General features: G+C 34.6%; 1 protein-coding gene across 2 annotated transcripts in view; it reads right to left on the bottom strand.

Moving 5' to 3' along the window:
* Positions 1–814: 814 nt before the first annotated feature.
* LOC128986503 (scoloptoxin SSD14-like) overlaps positions 815–13385 on the bottom strand; it is a 38715-nt gene continuing 26144 nt past the window's right edge. For both annotated transcript variants that reach the window (XM_054406906.1, XM_054406905.1), the window contains exons 8-11: positions 12130–12320; positions 10700–10940; positions 7578–7691; positions 815–2297 (exon numbers count right to left, since the gene is read on the bottom strand). In XM_054406906.1, coding sequence (XP_054262881.1) covers positions 2151–2297; positions 7578–7691; positions 10700–10940; positions 12130–12320 — 693 coding nt within the window. In that variant the 3' untranslated portion in view covers positions 815–2150. The remainder of the gene's footprint in view (positions 2298–7577; positions 7692–10699; positions 10941–12129; positions 12321–13385) is intronic.

The following is a 13385-nucleotide window of genomic DNA, read 5'->3' on the forward strand; positions in this document are numbered from 1 at the left end:
AGGGTTGATTCACTAATCTTTTGATGTAACACCAAAGGTTTATTTTTATTTTTATAGTATTTAATAGTATTTATATAGTGTCTAATTGTATCCAAATGTATCCATTAACAAGCAAACTACAACAGTTTACTTTTTTTCCATGAATAGGAAGTAATTTGAACAAATCCCTATATATTACCACAGACTAAAGGACTAACAATCACTAGTCATAACCTTCTAGGAGAGGTTATGTTTTTGTTTATAAACTAACCACTCTCACTCATTGCCAAATACGGTATATAATCAGCTGGTTGGTGTCCGGTAAAACTCATTACAGTACAGTAGGCCGTAATGAAACCCCATTTGATTAATCTGACGGCAAACAGCTGTTTTCTGGACTAAATCCTTGCGTGGGAAGTTCGTCAAAACAGTGTAGTGTGACGTAAAAATATTATAATTTATGTTATGTCCTAAATAAGTTGTGTTATGCGTTTAAAATGTACTAACTAATCTGGGTATTATGATGTTAAGTATCGTACATTACTCGTCCGGTAAGCTTTAACGTACTCGCACGAAAATCCCGCACTCGGCTGTACTCGCACGGTTAAACCCCACTTACCAGGCTAGTAATGTAATATACTATTTTGGCCACTATGGGGGCATCAAAACAAAAAAATACAGGTCCCAGGTCTAACCATGCCACATACGATAGCTTTAATATATTTATTTTAAAACATTTCTAATATATTGTTTTATTTCAGAAAACTAGTTTTATAACAGTTTTTTTTAATAGGTAATCAGAAGAAAAAATTGAAAATGAAGCTAAATTTACGGTACATAAAACATACCTATCATAACATTATCTTCAGCTGGTTTATAGAATGTGAAATCTATAAGCAGAGAATATTATGTTTAGTATTATTTTGACAACCAGGAAATTAAGAATAAGCCCTTTTTTCTAATTTATAGAACTTTTTTATCAATCCATCATATATAAAACATTGAAACTAATTAAATACCATAAGCAAGACGAGTAAAAATTGTTAAGTTTTAATCCTAAAACCTTATATAAAACATATTCTAAGACTGTTTAAAAGAGCTACAATACTATGTACAATTTTTTCCTTTGAATAAGCATTTTAGAGTCAAAATTAATACTTAAATATTAAAATTTGTAGCTATATGTTAAGGTATCTTCTAGATTAGCTTTCAATGTATAAACAAGCTTACTGCAAAATTATGAATGTGTAGGCTAAATTAGATACTGTAATTATTTTTCCTTAAATACGGCAAATCCTATCTCGGTTGTTAATAAAATTACTTGTTTGTAAATGCAAACATTTAAAAAAAGATATTTATTGTAATATTATTTTTTTTTTGTTAGAAAATCACCATAGTATCCTTATCCGTTTGCATTACATTGCACAGTTAATTAGGTGAATATTTAAACACATTATGAGTGAAATCAGCTAAGTCAATAACCAAGTTACGTAACTCCATTCCATGAGGAAAATACCAATGACAATATTAATTTTTGAACTTGGTACAATCAATCCTCAGGAGCATATCTCAGTTTAACCTAATAGGGGTAATAGATTGTTTGCCCAACACGAATCCAACAAAGTGTTTAAGCAAACTTTAAGCATAAGTTATGATTCTACATCAGTATTCCCCTATTCTACTATTCTATTCCTTTTCTACTTGATAGTCTATTTTACATTGTATGATTATCTTATATAAAAGAAGACTACATAAATCACAGTAAAAATCCTCTTCCTTACATAAAGTGTTGACAAATCCAACTCAAACAGTTCCTTCCTACATCATTGAGTATACCTTTACTAAGAAAGTTTATTGTTTAAATTTCAGTGGTTTTAAGCCCTAGAACTTAAAACCTGTACTATTATTGTATTTTATAAATAACATACAAACACTGACACTAAATAATAATATCAAATATAATGCTATGCAATATCAAAACAGAGAATAAAATATCTACACGTAAAAATATCACAAAATACTGAACCTTAAATTCTTATTCATAATTTACTTTTCATAACTGCTAAATATTAGCAGGTTTAGTATATACATTGACTCAAACAAGAACATAAATATTAGTAAGCTTACTGTTTTAAACAGCTAACCTAAGGATCACTAGATATCTCCTCGAGTTAGAAGCCTGAGGTGCAGCCGGGCCTGCGGTTGTCTGAGTTGCTGGTAAGTGTTCCGTTGCGAGCGATCGCAGTCACACAAGACCTCCACGCTATTGGCATGCGTTTAGTAACATGTCCTATACTCTTCATTCCATCCACTACATCCTGTAATATATAAAAGAAAAATATAATTCCTCAATATGTATGCTGCTGTATGCAGAATGTTTATTTTTACCCAAATAAATATTATCTTTTAATTTTTTTTATAGGGGAGCAAGCTGATGTAGTGGTTAGAGCGCGGGACTTCAGTTCCTGAGGTCCCGGGTTCAAATTCCGCCAAGTCACCAATGGATAATGAAGTGCCGATGGAAAGTGATAATGCCGCAACCCCTATAGGTCTAGCCTAAAGTAATGTGAAAAACAATCCCGGGCTCGTGCCTAGCGTCCTAGGACAAATAAAACTGCTGATTTAACTAGAAATACATAGTTCCCTCACTCGGCTTCGAAAGTAACTATATTCTATACAGCTGACATCAATCAAAGTACTGTAGTTGTTTCCCTAGCTCTAATTTAGAGTGAGGGAAAAACGATCAGCTGATTTTCCCTCGCTCTAAATTGACTTTCCCTTGCTCTCAATTAGCTCTTCATTTACCCACTAAGGGTGCTAATGTTTTGTTACGGTTCATTGATTTAAATCAGCTGTTTTCATTGTTGCAAAATTATATGTATGCAGAAACAGGCATTCGTTTGTTTTGCTGTGTTTTAGCGTAATGTGTGTTTGATATTGCTCAAAATACTGTATGTTTAACACTCGTAAATGATTTGATGACCAAGAGCTTCAGAGATAACTAACTAAACACCTTCCAACAGACAAATTACGGCTTACGAGAAAGATATGAAGAGGAATACAGAAAGTTTACCAACTGGTATAAGAGACAAAATGTTTAACCAAATAAAGTAAGTGACAAGGTATTAATATATTTATTGAAAAAAATATAGGCCTAGCATAACACCATAATATACGTTGTGAAGTCGATTTTCACTGATAAAGAGTGTTCTAAAACTATTGTAATATATTTGTGTTTGCATTTTGATGAAAATTATCGTTCATAACTAGTACCAAAAGTTATATTCCGGCACTTAATCCATTATTCCCGTCCTCGGCTTATCGCCTCGTATGTGAAAATAGCTTTTACATGTTTGGCTTCGCCACACACGTGAAATTTGCCTTTCCTGTGTTCTGCTAGGCCTCACACATGAAACCTGAGCATGCCCCGGAAAATGTCACTTTCCATCCTTAATAATGAAATATATACTATTATGTTTGGTTTATAACTGCAGTTTAGTTTATGGTTTTGCTAGATGTTGAACATAGTTTTTCTGGTTCATCTTTTTTATATACCATTGTTATTTTGGAATACAAATGAACTGAAAAGTCGAACTGAGCTACCAACAGAGTGTGCTGATGTATATTAATGATTTCTGTCAAAAACACCAACTCTTCAACCAAGATAAACTGGGAGGACAACTCATTGTAAATAAATCATATTTAAGTTCACAAACACTGTCAGAGTAACATATACTGAGGATGAAATAGAATTTTACACTGTAGACCACCTTGTGTATTCAATTATGTTTTTTTTTTTTATAAAAATTGATAATATATATATAAGGTCTACAACACTGTAGATTGGATATTTACTTAGATGTAATAAAGTAAAAAAATGATCAAATTAATAGTATATACTAGCAGCCGGCGTCACTTCATGACTTAAAAATCTGTGATATATTTGAAATTACTTACGATTTTCTATTGCTCTGAGTTAAGTTGAAAATTATATATTGTTTACATGATAATCAGTCTTATCACAGAATTGTATTTTTTAAGTAAATCATGAACATAACTTTGTAATTAGTTTTTCCAAATATTAATAAAACGTGTTCTGTGATAACACCAAAACCTATCAAAAAACAAAATCTAATTTAAATCATTTTCTTATTTACTTTTCATACAAATAACATTACAATATATTTTACTTGAATTCACTAAAACATCACCAACTGTAACGATAACCCCAATTTTTGGTGGATGTAAACAGAATTGTATCGTGACCATCTGTTTTGATGTAAACAAATTAATATAAACTGGAAAATGTTTAGATGATTTACAATAGAATTCAGCACAAACACTAAAGCCCGTTGGAGGAAAGTTTTTCATGGGATATCATCCAAAAAATATGCCCATAATAATAAATATTTAGGGGTTAATTTGCTGCACACAAAATCCAACAAATTCTTTTAATAATAGATGTGGCTACATCACTTGCTTACATCTTTTTATAAATTGACATGCAAATTCACGTAAACCTTGACCATTTGGGTTAGTATAAAGAAAACATATAGTGACAACATCATAGACCCTAAAATAGCATTTCTACAAGTTAAATCTGGTTGCTTTTAATTTACAGAGAAACCTAACTTTTTTTATCAATCAAAAACAGCCAAAATCTAGCAAAGTAGGTACAGTACAACTCTATTGTCATACCAGCGGATGATTTTTAATTGTTTCTTTTTATAAATAAATGGTCAATTAACTATATTTGTAAGAAAACCTTGCTTACAACCAGTGGCGGCTTCAGAGAGCAGGCCAGGTAGGCCTACCCAAAATTTTGGTAGATATTTCAAAGTTATAAATAAATAAAGTAATTTAATTATAAAGGGTGCGCCAAAAAAACCTGACGGTTTCTGTTTTGTAATAAGTCAGCTGTTGTACTAGCTAGAGACCTCATTGTTGTAGTGAACGATTGCTTATGTTATGCCATTTTTAGGTTATGTTTGGTAAAACATCACTTCGTCGAAAGAAAGTTACTGTCTAGTGTGGTGTGGTACGGTTTGGAGTCATCGGACCATACGTTTTTGAGGACGAAAGTGGAAACACCCCCCGTCACTGTAAACTCAGATTGCTATGTGGAAATACTTAGCGGGGTTTTGGTTCCAAAACTGCTAATGTAAGGAGGGATAGCCATGACAAACACATGGTCAAACAACAGGACGGCAACTTGTCATACAGCCAATTATTCAATGACAGTTTTGCGTGAACTCTTTCCCGGTAATGTCATCTTTTGGTTTGGTGATGTGCTGTGGTCAGCTTGATCCCCATACTTGATTTCGTGTGACTGTTGGCTATGGGGATATTTAAAAAGCATTGTTTGTTTAGAAATGTCGAACCATCCCTAAACCCAAGCAGTGTATCGGGGAAGAGATTGCTTCTATTCATCAGGCGAAGATTACTGCAAATATGAAAAAAAATAAAATAAAATGGGAAGCCTGCGTTTAAGGGAAGTTCATCACCTAAGTGATATAATTTCTCACAAAAGAAATGGCATAGTAGTGTGTACAATATAACATTATTTAATATATATAATTGTATTTTGTTCTTGAGTTATTTAGCATTAAAAACTGTCAGGTTATTTTGGCGCACCCTTTATTTAAATAAAGGGAAAGCATTCAAACTCATTTGTTTGCATTTTAATTGCAAAATCCTGCTTACAACATTCAATTTATTGTGAGCTTAGTAGAGATTGCACACAATACCTGATTTGGTTCTTTTTAGACTAAAAATTTATATAGACAAATGGATAGGACCAAAGGCCAAGGCCCCACTAGAAAACAGGCCATGCTGCAGGATCCATGACATCAAACTTGGATGGAGTCACTGCCTTATCCCTTATGTTTTAGGTATAAGCTGGCTGTTTACGTCTGGCAACTTTAGTTCAACTATCCACCACTGTGACGTAGTTGCCCTGCCCGCGCTGCAGCATGGCCTGTTTTCTAGTGGGGCCTTGGCCTTGGTCCTCCACATTCGTCTATAACTTTTTAGTCTAAAAAGAACAAAAACAGGTGTTGTGTGCAATCTCTATAAGCTCACATTAATTGAATGTTGCAAGCAAGGTTTTCATACAAATCTATTACTTATTTAATACGCAAGCAGGTTTTTTGTGACAATTACTCCTCCGAAACTACTGAACCGATTGACAGGTTTTTTGTGTCATTGGAAAGAGCGTAACGTGAAGTTGTGCAGGAAACTTTCTTTTTAGGGCAATAATTAGAGAGTGAGGCCCTGGGACCCCTTAAAGTTTTGTATTTCTCCATAAGATTAACATGGGAAACAAACATTTTTATGAAACTCCAGCTGTTGTCAGAAGTTAAAAGTGAGAAGAAGAACATATGCTAATTGTAAACAGTCAATAAGTTTGCTAATTTTACAGTTTGCTACAAGCATTTACTGACTTGGTTGAAATGAAATATTTACTATTTGAATTTGGGTTTGCATAAACATTACAATGGAAAAAAGCGAGAGAGCCTGGATGATTTCATGTACTAAAAAGAAAACTGAATTAACACTGTGGTGCATTTCTTAGTAATCATTGAAAGAGCCGATTTGAAAACTATGGAAACATAGGAAAGTCATAGAACACCACCAAGGAGGTTCCCATAAAAAACCCATAAAATAATGGAAAAATTGGATTTTCTCAAAAATAACCCAAACGATTTTGATACAAATTTAGTATGTTGTAGCCCTTTAAATTCCGAAGAATGGGTATGACTCCCATTTCTGTAAAGAACTACAGTTCAATAGTTATTGTAAATTATGTTATTTTCCCATAAAAACCCCATAAAAAACAAAAAATGTGATTTTAGAATAAATAACCGGTTTTAGTTTAACTTAGTATGTTATGGTCCTTAAATTTTTAGACGTGTTTTTCACTTTTTGAAATTTTGATTTTTAATGGGGGTTTTCCCACAAAACCCCATAAAATAACAAAACAATCGGATTATCTCAAAAATGGCCAGAACAATTTTGATAAAAATTTTGTATGTATTATAGTCCTTTAAATTCTGAACAGAATAGTACAAATCCCATTTCCGTAAAAATTACGGTTCAAAAGTTATTGTAAATTATGTTATTTTCCCATAAAAAAACCATAAAATTAAAAAAATCTGATTTTTTGAGAAAAGCTGGTTTTGATCAAAATGAATATGTTATTATCCTTACAATTCTAAAATAAAAAAAATAGTACAGCACCCCATCGCTGTAACAATTATGGCTCAAAAGTCATATCATATTGACTCTCACCGCGTACCCATGATAAAGGTTGTTGACAAGCTTATGGGAGAAAGTATGTGACAGAATGCTGATACCGTTCATTACAAGTAAAATAGTAAGAAATACAAAATCTTTAGAACATTGAGAAGCAGTTGCAGTAAGGTTATACAATTTAAATTGTCGGATTGTGAACATGTGGGATTCAGTAACTAGAATATAAAATTTGTTACCTGCCTTTGTGTAAAGGAGGAGAGCCTAAAGGAGTCAGAACACAAAATCAACATTATTTACATACTTAATAATAACATAGAAATATAATTTAAAAGCTGCATATTTACCTTTGTGAGTCCGTATTCATAGGCAAAAATCATTGGTTCCAACTGGTGATGGAACCGAGGGTAGTCAATGGCCTCCTTGATGTTTTTATCAAACCAGAGATTCAGAATTGTAACCTGCAATATATATATTTACATTTGTATAGTTTTGTATAGTGATTAACAAGATATAAGCCCCAAAAATTTGTATTACATTAACAGAAGAAATTCTGAGCACTAAAGAAGTATTTATATTATTGAAAGATTCAGTAGTAGCTGTCAATATCCTGGATAATAATTTAAAACTATTGTTCTGCTGTACTGGCTTATTGCATCACGGGTGTTGGATATATATTTATACAGGGTGACATTTAAGTCTCAGGGCGACTTTATAACTTTAAAACAAAAAGAGATATCACGACCAAATTTGGCACGACATTACTGGTAATAGTAAGCTACTTTACTGTATTCATGGTGATCAGATGTCTTGTATAGGGGACGGCCCACAGGGGGTAAGTTGAAAATCTTAAAGGTAAGCATAGCGTATGTTGATATGGGCATAAAATTAAAGGTCTTGTTGAACTAAAAACAAAACCGCAAACCAGACCTCAAATAGACAATCAAGTCAAAATGGCAGCCGTTCAAAGATTTAAAATGATAGATTCAAGAAATACTTGAACGGCTGCCATTTTTGACTCGGTTGTCTGTTAAAATTTGCAGTATTGTATTTTATTTAGAAATAACCTTAATTTTATGTGCATATCAAACTATGCTTAAATTTATTTCTTGGAACTGCAATTGTTAATCTTTAAACGGCTATTTTTTTACTCAGTTGTTCTTTTGAGCTCAAATTTGCGGCATTGTATCCTACAAATAAAGACCTTTAATTTGATATGCATATCGACCTATGCTTACATTTATGATTTTCTGCCGTGATCTGGCGGGTGCCCACTGAGGAGGTAGCGTATAATACCATTGCAAATTCAATGACCTTTAATAACCTTTAATTTTATCCACATATCCAACCTATATGCTTACCTTTAAGATTTTCAGCCTACTCTCTATGGGCCGTCCCCCATTGGTGACATACAATCACCATTGACCATGTACACAAAAAAGTAGCTTACTATTACCAGTAATGATATGCCAAATTTGGTTGAGATATCTCTTTTTTGTTTTAAATTTATCAAGTCGTCCTAAGACTTAATTGTCACCCTGTATGTCAAGGTCTGTTCAAAAAGTATCCGACCTAACTTTTTATCTAGTAATCCAACAACCGCATTGAGCTGCACCCTGGCGCGTAGATCAAGGAAAATGTAAAGCATGTCACTTGACCTTGACATGGTGTCAGTTTGTTGTTGGCTGCAAAACCTGAAAATTTACATAGTGTTTTTGTGCAAAAAAAATGACGGAACAGGTGGAACAGAGATACTGCATTAAATTTTACCAAAGACTCAGTGATACCAAAGCTGAAACGATTCTTAAGATTCAGCAAGCCTTTTGAGAAGAGCTATGGGTGTAACACAGATAAAAGAGTGGTAGGCTACAACAGATTCAAAGATGGCCGCACTTCGGTGTACAGTGAACCTTGTTCTGAGAGACCACCAACAGGTAGAAACGATGGAGTTATCGATCAAGTTTGAGTTTTAGTAATAAGGGATGGACGTATTACTATTCGTGGAAGACTAGCTACAGAAGTTGGAATCAGCATGGGTCAGTTCTTTCAATTTTAACAGAAGATTTGGCTATGCACAGATTTACTGAAAAATTTGCCCCTCAGACCAAATTTTCCCCTCAGAACTTGATAGATGAACAAAAGGAATTGCGGCTTGAAGCTGCTAAAGACATGCTGGAATGCATTGAGAATGACTCAAACTTTTTTTAAACAGTCATAACTTGTGATGAGTTGTGGGTGTACAGGTAAGATTCCGAAACCAAGCCACAGTCCTCTCAGTGGAAACACTCAACATCGCCGTAGCCAAAAAAAGCACGCTGGTTCAAAGTAAAATCAAAGTAATGCTGACTATTTTTTCAACTACAATGGAGTAGTTTATCATGAGTACGCACCTGAGGGACAAAACCTTACTAAAGAGTACTACTTAGAGGTTCTAAGCCGCATGCACGATGCAGTGTCGCAAGGGTCCCGATTTGTGGGCCACTTACTCTTGGTGGCTTTATTAGGTCAACACTCTAGCACATTCTTCCAAACTTGTTCAAGGCTTCTTGGCAAAACATGATATTTCTGTATTTACGCCAGGCCCCCTACTTGACGGATATGGCACTGTGTGACTTTTGGATGTTCCCTACCTTGAAGATGCCGCTTAAGGGACCCGATTTCAGAGCAGAAATGAGATAATTCAAAATGTGACAGTTTGTCTGAAGTCCATTAAGAAGGAAGAGTTCCAGGCTTGCTTCCAAAAGTGGCAGGAGTGCTGGAATAAATGTGTGTAGTCCCAAGGGGAATATTTTGAAGGATATCATATGTTAAAACAAATTTATCAATAATATGCTTTTCCTAAACAAGGTTGGATACTTTTTTAACAGACCTAGCATATATTAAAATACTAATCAATCAATCTTAAACAATTTTTCATGGCAGATATATTACTAGCTTACCTAATTGTACATTGCTAGTAAAGGCTTGAAAATATACTTACACTAGGGGCCACGAGAGTCTGCTGTTGGTGGCAGCCAATAGCAAGACTTGACTAGGGTGACGTTGCAACATCACCCATTCATTAATTTTCAACTCGAATTAAAATATATATTCACTAAAAAGATATATACTATATAAAATATATATATATAATATATATACTAAACAATATATTTTCAAATAAAACAATATATTTTCAAATCAACTGGTATTATTAGATTTGGCAACAGTGTGCAGTCCTCATTGGCTCCTTCAAAGTCACGTGGTAAATAGGCTACTCCCTCAATTGCAGACTCTCGTGGACCTCATATCATAAACTCCCTTATCATAAAGTCACTTAATTTGAATTCCACATTTTCTGACCAACAGATTTAAAGAACTGTACTACTTTATTTATATTTAAGTCATATCTCTAAAAAAACATAATCATTGAAACCAATCTAGCCATAAAAAGTATCTTAACAGTTCTAAGACACTATTATTCCCATACCAGTGCAGTTGATGTAGTAATTTTTGTTCCACCGGCTGCACCGATGGCCAACCTCACATCTCCGTTCCCATCAATGATCAGCGAGGGACACATGGAACTCATCGGCCGCTTCCCTGGAGCTATAAAGTTGGCAGGACTCGGGGGGACTCCAAAATAGTTGGTAATCGCAGGAGCAGAGAAATCATCCATCTCATCATTCAAAATTATCCCAGTGCTAAGAGAAGCAAACTGGCTGCCAAACCTGCAAATAAGACATATGTATTCAAGTAAAACCCCTTCTAAAATTTGTCCAAATGAGTACATTCTAATAGTAAGCTATAAAGAAATAAATAATGAGTGTATAACGTACGGGTACCCTTATGTTTTGCCTTAAAAGAAATTGCATAGGTAGGTGTAATGTAGGCTACACCATGTTTTATGACAAATGCCAAAAGTATGCTTTTTCCAGTGCATGCTCAAGTTTCATGTGGGTGAGGCAATGCCTAAAGCAACATAAAATTTTACATGTGAGGTAAATCCAACCGTTTGAGAGTGAGTTTCTACTACGACTAAACAAGGCAAAGCAAGGGATGGGAATGATCATAACTGTAGTGACAGTTGGTTTAGTATTACCTTTGACTATTAATACAACAACGTATTACTTTCTCCCCTTATCCCATAGTATATGAAGAAAGTATTGTTTTCGTCAAAATTTTCGAGTTTGAGTTTTGAGTGGATATATTTGTTTTGGGCCCCCCTGAACCCAAAAAAGTGGTTTTCAAAGTGATGTCTGTTTGTGTGTATCTGTGTGTGTGTGTGTCTGGATGTGTACAGAGCTAGGGGCTACACCTGTGGTCCGATTTCGATGAAATTTGGTATGTAGGTTCTAATCCATGGTATCTCCAGGCACTTTTTTCATTTTTTTGAAATTTTGATTTTTTATGGGGATTTTCCCATAAAAACCCATCAAAAATCGGAAAAATCGGTTTTTCTCAAAATGGTCCGAACAATTTTAGTAAAAATTTAGTATCTTATAGCCCTTTAAATTCTGAACAAAATTGTACAAATCCCATTTCTGTAAAATATTTTCTAATTGCAAACAAGCAGCTGTTTGTAAGTAATTCAATCATTTAGTCTATTACGATTTTGTTAGTGTACATTATACAGTACTTAAGATATGTAAATATTCTAATTATATTGACAAGAATGCAACAATAAGCTACAACTGATTGAATCAATCAATACATAGCCTACTTTCGATACATACGATTGCTTACAATCAAACTAATCTAAGCTTAGAACTGTGTTTACAACAGCTGATTTTTACTCCATAGGGAGAATGAGCTACTTTAGATATATTTTTTATATTTCTATTTGAATTAATTATGTCCTTAAAAGATTACCACAAATTTGACTGTTGCACTTTAATAAAATAATAGATAATGGCTTACAGCAGATTGACTGTGCTAGTAGCAGCCACTGCGTCTCCTTCGGGACTTACAACCACAATGTTGGCTGTCCCATGGTCCTCTGGCATCACGTAGTGAGCTCCATAGTCCCGCGGGTCCTGTGACGTCTTGTTGTCCTGGATCCGGGCTCGGATCTTCATTATGTACTCCGGAGATGTCAAGTCCTTGATCACCTGTCCAGAAATTACTGTATTTTATTTAGTTCGGTGGTTTGTATCACTGCCCTTTTACCATTTTCCAGAAACATATATGACAAATGGGAGTTCTTCAACTTGGTGCCAACCTTTATATGTTAAAAAAAAGTCCACCCGGCACTGGTCTTTCACGCATGACAGTATGACAACCTGGCACCAGCCACCCCTCTTACCCATTCCACCTACACTACTCCCTCCCAACCCCTCCTTGCTCTTTTAATCACCTTCCCTTTCTGTAAGGCTCCTTTTATACTCTGCGGCAGCCAAGGCATCGGTGGGGGTATCAGGGCTACCAACTTGGGAATTTCTATATTTACTTCAATTGTAGTAGGATGTGTCATTTTACATACACAAAACTTACAAACTGATGCTCAGAAAAGAAAAACATAAGCAGCTACCACACCGGCAACAGAAAGTTAAAAGGGGGAAGCAAATCAGTACCGTGTTGGGCTGAGTTTTAATAAGTTAGCAGCACTTGACAGCGCCACAGAGCAAAAAAGCTCCCATATAACGCAATGCACCTAGAGGCCGCACGTTTCTGCGGCTCGTAGGTGCGCCGTTGTGCACCTAGCCAGTCGCAGTAGCGTGCGGCGGCCGCCGCAGAGTATAAAACCCCTGCCGAAGCAAACCTGCAGACTAAGCGAATTTCCATTTACCTGATTGGATTTACACTAAAATGTCACCTTAAAAATATCACATTTATTCCCTATTTAAATAACATTAGTTTAACAAGTACTTAGGTTTGCTGCAACAGGGAGGGTAAAAAGGTGTTTCTTTTTTAATGTAATAGTTTAGAATAAAATTAATGCATTTTCCAAATTTGATCAAAATATGTTCATAAACAAGCAAACTACAACAGTTTACTTATTCTCCATAAGAATAACATGGGAATTTTAAATTTACAGATTTTTGGAATTTTCTCCGTAACCATTAGGCGCATATTAACGTTTCAACATACTGAATTCTTTTTTTTTTTAAGCTCTGCAAAATGGTAAGGAAAGAATTTGCTAAATTTTAAGTTTTTAGGGTAAAAAAATGGGAAAA

The sequence above is a fragment of the Macrosteles quadrilineatus genome, unplaced genomic scaffold (assembly GCF_028750875.1).
Source record: "Macrosteles quadrilineatus isolate MER2022 unplaced genomic scaffold, UCM_ALF_1.0 Scaffold_2__2_contigs__length_208266976, whole genome shotgun sequence".
Taxonomy (NCBI): Eukaryota; Metazoa; Arthropoda; class Insecta; order Hemiptera; family Cicadellidae; genus Macrosteles; species Macrosteles quadrilineatus.